The 14,709-nt window shown below is 38.7% G+C and overlaps 1 protein-coding gene across 1 annotated transcript in view; it reads right to left on the reverse strand.

Moving 5' to 3' along the window:
* Positions 1-326: 326 nt before the first annotated feature.
* UBAP1L (ubiquitin associated protein 1 like) overlaps positions 327-14,709 on the reverse strand; it is a 35,582-nt gene continuing 21,199 nt past the window's right edge. The window contains exons 4-5 of the mRNA XM_074234404.1: positions 7,882-7,983; positions 327-6,529 (exon numbers count right to left, since the gene is read on the reverse strand). Of these exons, the coding sequence (XP_074090505.1) occupies positions 6,395-6,529; positions 7,882-7,983 (237 nt within the window). The 3' untranslated portion in view covers positions 327-6,394. The remainder of the gene's footprint in view (positions 6,530-7,881; positions 7,984-14,709) is intronic.

Genomic DNA, 14,709 nt, shown 5'->3' on the forward strand with positions numbered 1-14,709 from the left:
GGATTTTGAACAACAATTCCCGTTTTCTTGTTTCCTTTTAGAGGAGGGCTTGAGTGGTGCAGTGGATAGAATGCCAGATTTGACTCATCTTCCTGAGTTTGAATATGACTTCAGATACTTACTGTGTGACCCTGGGAGAGGCTCTTAACCCATTTGCCTCAATTTCCTCATCTATAAAATGAGCTAGAGAAGAAAATAGCAAGCACTCTGCATCTTTGTCAAGAAAATCTCAAATGGAGTCATGAAGAATCAGAAATTAATAAAACAACTGAACAACCAAAAGAGATTGAGCTATCAACATGATAAAAAGAAGAAAAAATAAGAAAATAGTGTCATTGGTTCATTTTATTAAAATGCAAAGAAGAAAGCAGCAGGAAGATCCATGGGGAGACCAGAAAATCAAGATAACTTTATAAATAACATATTCAACTTGTATTATCCAGGGAACAATGGATACACATATTATACTTTTGTGACTGTTTGAGTAAACCTTTTTTCTGTTCTGTTGATGGAAATGTTAATCTTATTTGGTGTTTGTTAAGTTCAGAATAAAAATGAAACAGAACAACAAAATTAATGTGAAAAATAAAAGATCTAGAACATCAAGGAAAATCATGGAAAGAAGGGGACATGGTACTTACAGAGCCCAAACTATAATATAAGCAGCAATCATCAAAACCATCTTATACTAGTTAAAGAATAGAGAACTAGATCAGTGAAGCTAGATAAAGAAATTTCAGAAACAATTCAATAACCCAGTGTTTGATAAAGGACAAAACATATTATTAACTAGGAAAAAAGCCTTATTTGATTAAAAACTGCTGGAAAATTTGGAAATCAATCTGACAGAAATTAAGCTTATTCTAATATCTTTTACTATATTCCATAAATGAATTGTTTTGCCGATTAGTTGTGTCCAAATCTTTGTAACCCAGTTGGGGTTTTCTTAGAAAAGATACTGGACCCACATCTCATTCCTATAACAAAATAAGGTCAAAATGGGAATGGGATTTAGACATAAAGGGCAATACCATAGACCAATTAACAGATCAAGAAATTCTATCTGTCAGATCTATGGAAAGGGGAGAAATTTATGTCCAAACAAGAAATAGAGTACGTTATAAGTAGCAAAATGGATAATATTGACTATATTAAATTAAAAAGTTTTGGCACTAATAAAACCAATGCCACCAAGATTAGAAGGAAAACCTAAAGCTGGGAAACAATTTTCACAGCTCAGAATTCTGTTAAAGGTCTCATTTCTAAAATACATACATATATATGCATATGCATATATATATATATATATATATTAATTACAACCAATTTATAAGGTTACAAGTCATTGCCCAACTGATAAAGGGTCAAAGGATATGAACAGCCAGGTTTCAAATGAAGAAATTAAAGTTATATATAATTATATGAAAAAAATGTTCCAAATCATTACTGATTAGAGAAATGCAAATTAAAACAGCTTTGAGGTTCCACCTCACACCTATCAGATTGGCTAAGATGATAAGAAGGGAAAGCCATCAATGTTGGGGTGGCTGTGGGAGGATTGGGACATTAATGCATTGTTGCGGGAGTTATGAACTGATCCAACCATTCTGGAGAGCAATATGGAACTATGTCCAAAGAGTTCATACCCTTTGTCCCAGAAATACCAATACAAGATCTTTATCCAGAAGAAATTATAAAAAAATGGGAAAAGTCTCATTTTCCAGAATATTCATTATAGCTCTTTTTGTAGTGTTAAGTAATTGGAAATTGAGGGGATGCCCATTGATTGAGGAATGGCTGAACAAGTTATGGTATAAGAGTATTATGGAATAGTATTGTTCAATAAGAAACCATAAATGGTTGGACTCTAGAGAAGCTTGAGATGAATTACAGGCACTGATGATGAGCTAAAGGAGCAGAACTGAGAAAACATCATACTCATTAACAACATTGTGAGTTGATCAACCTTGATGGATGCAGCTGCTCTCAACAATTCAGAGAGTACAGATAACCCTAGGAGACCTGCTGTGGACAATGCTATCCACATCCAGATGAAGTAAAAAACAAACAAACAAAAAAAAAAACAGAAAACCCTACAGAAGCTGAATGAACATTACATTCACTTTTTAAAAATTTCTCTTATGTTTTTCTTTCTTATCTCATGATTTTCTTTCTTTTCCCTTAATCCTAATTCCTCATACAGAAAAAGATTAAGCATGTTAAACACAAACAAGTATGTACAATATTCATCAGACTGTTCACTGCTGAGGGGAGGGTGGAAAGAAATTATGTAATTTTAAAATATGCATGTGGATGAATGTTGAAAAGCTTTCATAACATGTAATTGGAAAAATAAAGTAAAATTATCAATTGGAAAAAAAGAAAGATATTGAAGTGGTTTGCCATTTCGTCCTTCAACTCAAGTCTGTCTGACTCCAGACATGGTATTTTATCCATTGATTCACCTAGTCTCACCTCTAAATGGATAAGAAATCTTAATATTAAAGATCATACTGGGAAAAAAATTAGAAAAGAAACATCATATACCTCTCACAGTTGTAGGTAGGAGCTACAATCTTAACCAAATAAGAGTTAGAGGCAATTACAAAAGATCACATAAACTGAAAAATTTCTGCATAGATGAAATAAATATAACTAGGATAAGAAGAGATGTGATCAAGTAGGAAAAATCTTTGCATCCAATTTCTCTAATAAGGGCTTGATGTCCAAGATATATAAATATTGACATATGTAATATATATATATAAAACTAAGTTATTTTCTAATAGATAAATGATCAAAGGATATGAACAATTCCCCAAAATTGCAAAGTATTTATAACCATATGAAAATGCTTCAAATCACTAACAGTAATAAAAATGCAAACCCAAACAACTCTGAGGTTTCACCTTACACTCTGTAAATTGGCAGAAATGATAAAAAAAAATGGCAAATATCAAGGTTGTAAAGTCTGTGAAAGAATAGGAATATTTATACATGGTTGGTGGAATTGTAAAATAGTAAACTGTAAAAACAATATGGAATTATGGAAATAAAGTGATTAAGATGTCCATATCCTTTGAGCCAGAGACACCTTTCCTGGACTTGTGTCCCAGGAACCATCAATAAGAAAAAAAGTCCCCACATACTTCAAGAGCAACACTTTTTGTGATGACTAGGTCCTAGAGGAAAAAAAATAGGTGCCCATTGATTGGAGAATGACCAATAATTATGATATATAAATGTAATGGGCAGGGCGGCTAGGTGGCGGAGTGGATAAAGCACCGGCCCTGGAGTCAGAAATACCTGGGTTCAAATCCTCTAGCTGTGTGGCCTTGGGCAAGCCACTTAACCCCATTTGCCTTGCTAAAAAAATAAATAAATAAATAAATGTAATGGAGTCCAACTGAGCTATAAGAAATGATGCGTGTAATGAATACCCCAGAAGCATGAAAAGAGTTGCATGTACTGAAATAAAGTGAAGGAAGCAGAACCAAGAAAAAAATACATACAGTAACTACAACAATGTAAATGGAAAGAACAAAGATACACCAAAAGATCAAAAGTAAATGATAGCAAATTAATAAAGACCAAACAGAATTCAAATGAATAGTGATGAGAAGATATCCCCCAAGCTACCTCTTTGTGGAGGTAGGAGATCAGCAGATGTTATACATTACACATGTTTTTGGAGTTTTTCACACAACCAGTTGTGCAGATTTTTTTTCCCTAAAAAAATACTATTTGTCGTATGGGATGGCCATCTGGGAATAAGAAGGGAGGGATACTTGGAATAATTATGATAATGTATGAAAAAGATGATATCAATAAAAACTTATTTTAAAAAATGAAATATAAGTTTTAAACCAAAATTGTTTCCTTTTAAAGTTATTAAAGTTCCCTTATATATAATTTGGTTTAGCAAAAATGTTAGCTTGTCCTTGAATCAAAAGGTCAAAAGATAAGTCTTTTATTGAGTAATATTTTATTATTGAAAAGTAGCCTTCAGGGGCAGCTAGATGGCATAGTGGATAGAGCACTGGCCCTGGAGTCAGGAGTACCTGAGTTCAAATCCAGCCTCAGACAATTAATAATTACCTAGCTGTGTGGCCTTGGGCAAGCCACTTAACCCCAACTGCCTTGCAAAAACAACAACAACAAAAAAGAAAAGTAGTCTTCTATTTATTTTTTTCCCAGCTTCTTCATTTCACTTTTTGGTTAGAGGTGGAGCCCGGGGGTCTGGATCTATAATTTTATCATTTTAATTAGTTCTAGTTTCCTCAGAGACACATGAGCAACTAGTTTATAACTCAGAATCTTAGGAAGATGCTTGGGTTGCAGAGAAGTTAAATTTGATCAAAGTCACACAGTGTGTATCAAAGGCAAAACTGGTGGGCTGCAAGGCTGGCACTCTATGCACCTATCAATGAATCAATAGAAAATATTTATTAAGCACCTGCTGTTTGTTAGAAATGCTTCTTATTCTGCCCAAAGGTCTGTAGTGTACCTGGGGATGATTTCTTGAAGAAATCACATACACCTCTCCCATGGGAGGGTGTTTGTTCCTCTTTGGTTTTGAATGATGCCAAAGACCATTTTCTATGGTCTCCATGCTACTTGGCTTGGCCTTCATATTGATATAATTAAGTTATACTCAGATGGAATGGAAGTGGGGTGAAGGTCATCCAAAATCCAAATTGAGGTGTTACTTATCCTCATCTCCTCACTCTCTTACCCAGCCATAAGCAATCTGTTGTCATATCCTGTCATTTCTACATTTATAACATCTCTCTTATATATCCTTCTCCTCACTGACACTGCTACCATCCTGGTGCTGGTTCTCATCCTGCACTATTTTCAAATAGCCTGCTGGCGAGTCTCCCTGCCTTGTCTCTTCCCACTCCAGTCCACCCTCCATGCAGCTATCTAAGGTCAGGTCTGACTATATCACCCTTCTCCCACTCAGTAAATTCTACTTACCTTCAGGATCAAATATAAAATTCTTTGTTTTTTAAAGCCCTTCCTACTTTTCCAGTTTCCTTACACATATTCTACAATCCAGTGATACTAACCTCCTTGCTTTTCCTCATCCAAGACACTAAAACCTGACTCTCAGAGGTTTCTTTTCTTTTTTCTATAGGTGATCAGGGTTAAGTGACTGGTTCAGGGTCTCACAGCCAGTAAGTGTCTGAGAACAGATTTGAACTCAGGTCCTTCTTGACTCCAGGGCAGGTGTTCTATTCGCTGTGCCACTTAGCTTCCCCTTCTCTAGATTCTTTCAAGACCCAGCTAAAACCTTATTTTCCACAAGCCTTTTGCAATTCCCATTAGTTGCTCGTGCCTTTTCTCTAAAATCAACTTCCATTTTATTTGGTTTCGTTTTTGTTCATAGTTGTCTGCAGGTGGTCTTTCTCACTGGACTGAAACTTTCTTGAAAGAAGGGACTGTTTTTCGTTGTTTTTGCTATCTTTCTTTGTATCCCAAGTATCTTGCTGACTTGACAAGACATTCTGCAGAATGGCCACAGATCTGTTTTTGAACAGCCCATGAGCTAAGAATAGTTTTCCCATTTAAAAAATATAACAAAACTTTATTTTAAAATGAAAAAATACCCATTCTTAGTTTGCTGTACTTACAAAAATAGGAGGCAGGCCAGGGATTATAGCCCAGAGTTTTCTGGTTTAGGTGATTTCTGAAGTCCCTTTTTGTGAAGAATTTGCTAAAAAAAAAAACAACTTGAAGAGAACATGAGTTTATTTTACCTCTCTGGTCTTTAGTTTCTTCCTTTGTAAAATGAGGGGGTTGACTACATGGAATTCTAAGATATCTCCTACCTCAGAAATCCAGTGAAATTCCCGGATTGGCAAAAATTCAATGGATTTCCCTTATGGGTGATAATTACATTTTAGATCACTAGAACTTCGAAGTTTACAAATCACTATATCTACACTATTTCCTTTGATACTAAGAACATCTCTGTGAAGTAAACCTTTGGATATAGATTAGCATTCCCATTTTATAGAAGAGTAAACTGAGACCCAGAGAAGTTAAGAGGCTCATGGTAACATGGGTAATAAATAGCAAGACTCAATGTCAGCCCTGTTTCTACTATATCACTCTGTCTTGAGAGGTTAGAGATCTCCCAAGGCTTGTCCGAGCATCTCTGACAGTGTTTCTAATTAGATCTGGGACCTCATCAAGGATGGTGGTACCAGACTGGGCAGACCCCCTGGGGTAAAGACCAAGCCCACCCTCATACATTGGATCAGAATTTGCAGGCTCAGGAGATATATTTCTGAAATGGAGAACTCCTTCTCCTGGCTTATGGCTAGGGGAACTACTGATTATCCAGAGCTGAGTTCCTTTCCCCCAGAGTCCATCAGGATGCAATTCCTCATTGAGCACGAGTCATGAGTTCTTCCAGGGCATGCTCCCGGTGATTCTCATGAAGCAGGAGGACCTCTTTGATCCTGTCTTGTTGGAATCCCATGTCGCTGAACTGCTCCCAGAGATGCAGAAACTCTGAAGCCTGTGTTGCCAAAGAGAAAGGGGAAAATGATGGGTCCCAGCTCCAGGACATGAAGCAATACACTCCGACCCAGGAGGCAGAGCAGCTGCTGCTTCTCCTCACAGTCCATCTAGATCAGAAAGGCTTTGATGGGGACAGGAACAGGCCAAATTTGGCCCCTGGTCAGGCAAAGAGGTGTCCTGTCACTGGACACAGATGTTGCCCTAGATTCCTGGAGACTTGCAAAGATTTGGCTTTCCTAAACTAAAATAAGGTACTGAACAGTAGAATAGCTAAAACTCATCTCTCACAGAGCACGACTGCAGGCTCCAACTTGTTCCCATCTAAGAAGAGATAAGCAATGGCCCTTCCTTGTGGGGAGCGGTGGAGAAAACCTGATTGTCCTTCCCTCTGGCCCCTACCTCTGACCCGGAGGCTGCTAGGTGGTATGGTGGATAGAGCACTGGGCTTGGAATCAGGAAGATCATCTTCATGAGTTCAAATCCAGCCTCAGACACTTATTAGCTATGTGATCTGGGTATGTCACTTTACCCCATTCACTTCAATTTCAGCTATAAAATAAACTGGAGAAAGAAATGGCAAACCAGTGCAAAATCTTTGCCAAAAAAAAAAAACCCTCAAAAAAGAAACAGTTTGACACTACTAAAACAACCAAACCTCTGGCCCCATCTCTCTTTTCCTTCCACCTGGCCTTTGGTCATTCATCTTTGCTCCTCTCTCCCTGTTTCCACCTTTCCTCCCTGCACTTAACCTTGTGTCTCTTTTATGCCTCCTCCCATCACCCTCTTCTCTGCTCTCATCCTTCTGTCTACTCTTTGCCACCCTGTCTCTTTTTGCCTCCTCCTGGAGACTGAGGAAAAAAGTAGATTTAAATTGCAAACTCCAAACTAACTAGAAGGGCAGTGGCATTGAGAACTGTCTGACTGGGGGTTGGGGGTGCAGGGAGAGAGAGCAGATCAACCCGTGCTGAGGCTGGAGAAGGAAGAAGGAACTGGACTCTGAATGTTTTGCTTTTGCCGCCGTGCTTACCCCTCCAAACTCCTTCCACTCCAACGTCTTTCTTTGTCCCCTTGTTCACCCCTCCTCCTACTTCTCCTCTGCCCCCTGGACCTCATGGAATCCTGCCTGGGCAGAGCTGTCCCCAGTCTGCCAAATCCTCCGATGTGCTCTCAACTCTGGGCACAAAACCTCACGAGCTCAGACTGCTGGACCCTTTATCCCCAGGGAGCTCCCCTTCTATTCTGGGGAGAACTGGGAGGTGGGGAAGCAGAATGAGGAATGCTTGGGCTGGCCTCAGAGGCAGACTTAGGGGCGGGGGGGGCAGGGCTCTAAGCACCCCAACCTGGCCTGACCTTGTTCTCCGAGTACTGAAACATCTCCATGGCCTCTTCCACCAGGCTCTCCGAGTAACCTTGCTTGACCAGTCGATCACATGTACTGAGGTAACTGAGAAACTGTAGCAGGAGGCAGAAGACAGAAAAGGGAAGGCTTAAAAGGATCCACAATCGAGGACTAGGGGTGAGTGGAGGGTAATAGGGAAGAGTAGGGGATTGGGTGATAGGGATGGCTGAGTGAGAGGTGGCAAAAGGGAGAAAATGAGGGGAAGGCATGGGGGAGGATTCTTCTGGAAGAGGAAGGATTTGGTTCAAGGAGAAATGTTGTTGGAAACAAACAATGGGACGAGATCTTGCATTCCTGAGCCTGCCCAACCCCACTTAACTCGGCAGCACTGACCTCCTCTGGGAGATTAGCATCTCTAACTTGCTACCCATCCCCAGAAGGACACAGCCTCTGGTCAAGTGAATTGGGCTCATTCTCCTGGATATCCCTGAGTACTGTCCAGAGATGTATGGGAGTCACTTCTTACTGGTTCAGAAGAGTGGATAGAATGCTAAAATTTCAGAATTCACATTTACATCTTGAAAACCAGGGATTGATTTATTATTTTGTTGATTGCCTAGACTTAAGAAAGTGAGGGAAAATGTCAATAATTCAGATTAAATTTAAAATTGTGTCCTGCCTATCCCTGCCTATATCTTAGAACCTCCACAGATTGGAGTCTACCTCCTTTTTCTTTCTTCCTGGCCATTGGAAAGAGATCCTGGACTGAGTTCCAGATTAAGGAGGTCCCTAGTCCTTGAGTTGGTTTGTGACCCATACAGAGGTAGCAAGGAAGAACTGGTAGCATTTACTAACTGAAAGATCCTGGTCAAGTTCTTAATCTCTCAGAGCCTCAGTTTCCCCACCGGTAAAATAGACTCAATGGTCTTTAATGTCCTTTTCAACTCTATGTCTATGATCCCATTACTCTCACTCCAGCTTCATAGGAGCTGAAATAGATCATTAGCTGGAAAGGTTGAATCTCATGGACTGAAATAAACTTCCTGTTGGTCTTCTAGATCTGACTCGGTCTTTGAAGAAGCCAAGTTAAGCTATGGAAGTCTTAAGTGGGATATGGGCTTAGATTCATTGAATTTTTGGAACTATGAGAGAGAGAGGCTGAGAAAGAGAGAGAGGCAGAGAGTCAGAGAAAGACAGAGAAAGAGAAACAAGAGAGAGAGAGAGAGAGAGAGAGAGAGAGAGAGAGAGAGACTGAGACTACCTTATAGGCAATTAGGTGGCACAGGTTGTTTTTGTTTTGTTTTGAGGTTTTTGCAAGGCAATGGGATTAAGTGACTTGTCCAAGGTCACACAGCTAGGTAATTATTAAGTATCTGAGGTCAAATTTAAACTCAGGTCCTCCTGACTCCAGGGTCAGTGCTCTCTCCACTGTGCCATCTAGCTGTCCAGGTGGCACAGGCTGAATCTGGATTTAGAAAGAATTGAATTGTACTTTAAACCTAACCTCAAACAATTACTTGTTGTGTGACTCTGACCCAAACATTTGATCTCTGTTTGCCTCAATTCTTTTATTTGTAAAATGGAGATAGTAATGACATCTACCTAATAATAATACCTATCTCCCAAGGTGATTATGAAGGAAAAAAAATGAGCCATCTGTACTTTGTAAAGTGCTCTAAAACATATATAAACTTAAAACACTTAACGATTTATATAAATTTAAAATGCTCTCTAAACTCTAGTTATTATGATTACTCAAACATACCCTGTGCTTTCTCCTTTTCATTGCCAACTAGAATGCTTTATAGCCAATGTTCCTCACCCAGGAGGCCTTTTTTCCATTTTTCTTTTCTATATCAGTATCCTATCCAATCTTCAAAAGCCCAGTTTTGGAGAGAATTGTATACATTAACAGCAACATTGTGAGATGATCGACTGATAATGATGACACTTGTCTTGTTCTTGGAGACCATGACATCTGGAAGGTGATGTCATGTCATAGCAAGCACATGAATTGGATTTGGGGGGGGGGGTTGTGCTAACAGCCTCACTTTCAAACTCATACACTGAAAAGAAATCCCCATGGTATTAAACCATTCAGGCAGTCACTGGCCTCCGATAGAAAACCTCCAGTGGAAGAAACTCTATGTATTGGTCTGAGTTACACTGGGAAAAAGTACTGGACCTGGTTTCAAATCTTGTCTCTCTGTCTTTAGGCAAAGCAATAAATCTCTCAGGGCCTCTATCTCCTTATCTATAAAATGAGAGGATTAGTTTATATGGCTTCTAAGTTCTCTTCCAATGCTAGATTTCTGAGCCTTCTAGGGCATTTCATTCCACTTTGTGGTAGTTTTAAGAGTTGGGAAACATTTTTTCCTAATTTCCTACCCTAAATTTGTTTATTCAAGACTTCTGCCTATTGTTTCAGGGGTCAAACAGAACAAAGCTAATTCTTTTATGTGACAGTTTATTATATGTTTGAAGATGGCTATCACTGTCCTCACTAAGTCTTCTCTTTTTCCTTGTTCAATATTTCCAGTTTCATCAACCTGTTCTCATAGGACATGGAAAAAATGTCCTTTATTATCCTGGTTTTCCTTTTCTGGATGATCTTCCGCTTATTCATGCTCTTTTTAATCTTGGCATCTGGGACTGAACACGATGCACCAGATGTCTGATCAGGGCAGAGAATACAGAGAGACTTGTTCCTGGAAGCATCTCAGGACTGTATTAGCTCTTCTGACTGCATCTCAGTGTTGACTCATATTGAGTTTTCAGTCCATTAAAACATAAAGATCTTTTAAGATAAACTACTGCCTAACTTTGTCTCTTTCTTCCACCACATCATATATCTATCTGTACAGTTGAATTTTTGGATCTAAGTGGAAGACTTTACATAATGCCTTTTTGTTTCATCCTAATAGATTCATTAGATCTATCAATATCATTTTCAAAATTAAATTTCATCTGCTTCTTGTTCCAGATTCTTTTAGAAAAATCTTGTGAGATTTAAATTGTGATTTTTTGTGTAAATAATCTTTGTTCAAGAAAAAAGTATTTTTTCAATCCTGGTCCTGTCACTTATTTTGTTAGTTATCCTTCCCAGCTTTAGAAAAAAAATTTCTTGAGGCAGGGATCCAATTCTAATCTCTCTTCTGCACCCTAGACCTTCATCACCAACTTCCTTTTGGACATTTTCAGATTGGATGTACCAAAAGCATCTCCATTTCCATTCATCCAAAGCAGAATTCATTTTTCCTTTCCAACCTAACCCTCTTCCAAAGTTTATAATATTATCAAGGGTTCTACCATCCTCCACACACCCAGGTTTGTAGCTTCAGTGTAACACTCAACTCTTCATTCATTTACCTCCACATCTCCATCTGCCAAGCCTTGTCATTTCTCTCCACAAGATTTCATATATATATATATATATATATATGAATGGAATATATATTCCATTCTTTACACTAATACAGATATCATTCTTATTAAGGCTACTATTGTCTCTCCCCTGGACTATTACAATTGCCTTCTATTTGGTTTTCTTGCCCCAAATCTTTTCATCCCCCATTCATCTGCCACAGTGATATTATTGAGTCTGAGCATGCCATCCTTCCCATTTTTACTCAACAAACTCCATAGCTCCCTATTAATTTTACGATCAAATACAGATTGTCTCATAAATCCTGCTGTTCAATAGTTGTTGTGTCTAATTCTTCATGACCCCATTTAGGGTTTTCTTGGTAAAGATATTGGAGTTGGATTTAAGCTCAGGTCTTCCTGAGCAGTGAGGTGGTAGAGTGCTGGGCATAGAGTAAGGAAAATATATCTTTCTGAGTTCAAATCCAGTTACAGACACTGACCAACTTGTGTGATACTAGGCAATTTATTTACCCCGATTTGCCTTGGTTTTCACATCTGTAAAATAAGCTGAAGAAAGAATGGCAAACCACTCCAGTATCTTTGCTGAGGGAATTCCAAATGAGGTCCCAAAGAGTCAATACTACTGAAGAACAATGACTTTCCTGGCTCCAGGACAGATAATCCATTGTGCCACTTAGATGCCTCCCATAAGTTTTAGTGCAATTTTAAACTATTAAAGCTTAAAACTCTGTGTCTTATGTATAGACACAAGCACAGGCATGTATGCAGGATATATATGTACCTTTTTGAACCAGGGGAAGCACTGAGGAGGGAGATATTTAACCTTTGAGTACTATGTCCCAGTTCTATGTCTCTCCTCTCATTATTTATTAGAGTGAGCCAAAATGAATCACTGACATTTACTTAATAACTTAAAGTTTATAAGCCCATTATAAACATTTTCTCCTTTGAGCCTCATAACAATCCTTTAAAGTAGAGATTATAGCTATTATTAACCCCATTTTACAGATAAAGAAACTAAATTTGAGAAAATTTAAGTGATTTTCCCAGGGACTAGGAAGTGCCAGAGCTGAGATATAAACTTTCTAACTTCAGATCCAGCACTTCTATCTATAATGTCACAGTACTTCTTAAAGGATATCTGCTTGTAATTATTTGTATTTAAAGTGCTTTTGAACAGATAGGAGAAAGACAATATTATCAAAATAATTGTCAAGTGACATACCTGGTCTGTTTTGGCCACAAACCCTATGGGTCATCCCTTCTCAGATTGATTTTTTTTTGATTAGGTAAAAGATGTCATTTTTGGGGTCTCATTTCTTACCTAGCCTTAATCACTGAATGGGAGTTGCCTCAATAAAACTGAGCCCTGGGAAAGATCTTAACAAGGTCAAGGTCTCCCACTGCATCTAGGATCTCCTCCATTCATCCTTATCTATATCTTGGCATTGAACTCAAATGGCTCTGGAGGAGAAAAATGAGGTCATTGACTTTGTACAACCCTCCTTCACTTCAATTCACTTCTATGTCAAGGCATCAACTTCCTGATGTCATGATCCTCTTTGAGAAGGAAGGGAGGGCAACAACAAATTGTTGTTGAACCTCTCTGAACTTCAGTTTCCTCATGTGCAAAATGGTAATAGCATCTACCTCATAGGGTTGTGAGGATCAAATAAGATAATATTTGTAAAGGATGTTGCCAACCTTGAAGAGCTACAGCAATATCATTACTATCCCTGCTTTGCAGATGAGGAAACTGAGGTTTAAAGAAGTTCACCATTAGAAATACCATGTATATCATTGGACAAGAAAATACATTTGCTAGTTATTGTTATTATTGTTTATTTTATATATTGTTATATGACTCTGAGTCATCAGAGTAAGACCAGCCGTGCCAGCTTGGATGGAGTCCCACTGACTCCAAAAGAAACATGTTCAGAGTGTCATCTTTCCCCCCCAAAATTGAAAAAAGACTTCAAGACTGTCAGTGAAAGGAAGAACTGTGTGATGGACCTGATAAGGTCAAAGAGGTAGCACATTTGTTCAAGCTACACCTGAGATGGTGCAGCCCTCACTCCCTTCCATTCACCTCAAAAGGCCGTTCTGCCGCTCCAGGCCCTGGAATCCCTTATTTTCAGGGAACATTACTAACTTCCTGCTTTCCCTCTTCCTGGCCCTTGCAAAGGCTTCCCTTGTTAAACTCTGAATTTCTCTACCCCTTACTGAGGTAGGCAGAGGCAGATTCACAGGTCTTAACCCCCTTCCTTCCTCGATCTTTACTCTAAAAGAAACACAACATAGAATCTAACATTTTGCTTTTCTGGGGTAGAGCCAAGATGAAAGCACGAGCCTTTCCCTACAAGAGATAAATGAAGCCTCTACTCTGACATTCATACAGATTCCAACAAGAAAAAGAGAAGATTCAAAGAAGTTTTCAACTGTAGATATCATGGAGTAGCTTCAGTAAAGGTCTGTCTCTTTGGGGGAAAAGGGGAAGTAAAATCCAGGAGGCAGGAGAGCAGGGAAAGCCAGCAGGATGCCACACTGCGATCCAGGTCCTGACAGCTTAATAATAACAGAGGTCCTGGCAGTTAGATAGCAAGCCAGCAGGGAGGATCCCTACCCCAAACAAAGTCTGAACCCTGAGAGCAACGGGGTAAAAGATAGGACTTGGCCAGGAACAATCCTCTATTAAGTCATAACCTGGACATAAAGGAGAAAACAAACCTCTGCAAAGGCAAGACTTGAACTGCATAGGCCAACAACAAGGCAAGGATCAGACCCCAGTCCCAGCAAAATAAAAGCTTGGATCTATACTCCATATACCCCAGGAACCGAACTACAACAACAAAAATGAACAAAAAAGCTAAAAGAGCACTCTCTATAGAAAAATACTTCACAGATAAAGATGACAGCAATGACATGTCTGAAGAAGAAAACTGTGAAAGAGCACTCACAGGAGAAATATCAAAACAGTCTATAAATTGAACTCAAATACAAAAGCTCATCAAAGAGCTTAAAGAAGAATTTGAAAACCAAAGAAGAGAGGAAGAAGAACAACGGAAAAAGGAAATGAAAGTCATGCAGGAAAATTGTGACAGGTTGACCAAAGAAATCAACTCCATTAAAAGTAAAAATAACCAACTGGAAAAGAAACATAGAAGATAATTGAAGAAAATAAAATCCTAAAATTTAGAATTCAACAGCTAGAAACTAATGAATCTATAAGACAACAAGATTCAATTAAACAAAATAAAAAGGCTGAAAAAAAATTGAAGAAAAGGTAAAGTACCTCCTAGGGAAAACAAATGACCTAAAAACAGATCCAGGAGAGACAAACTATGAATCATTGCACTACTAGAAAGCCTGGACCAACAGTTAATTAGATCAGTGTCTGGTGCTTCACTTAACTAGGGGTTAAGTACCCTGGGTGGGGTATGTCCGGGTTGGTA

The sequence above is a fragment of the Macrotis lagotis genome, chromosome 4 (assembly GCF_037893015.1).
Source record: "Macrotis lagotis isolate mMagLag1 chromosome 4, bilby.v1.9.chrom.fasta, whole genome shotgun sequence".
Taxonomy (NCBI): Eukaryota; Metazoa; Chordata; class Mammalia; order Peramelemorphia; family Peramelidae; genus Macrotis; species Macrotis lagotis.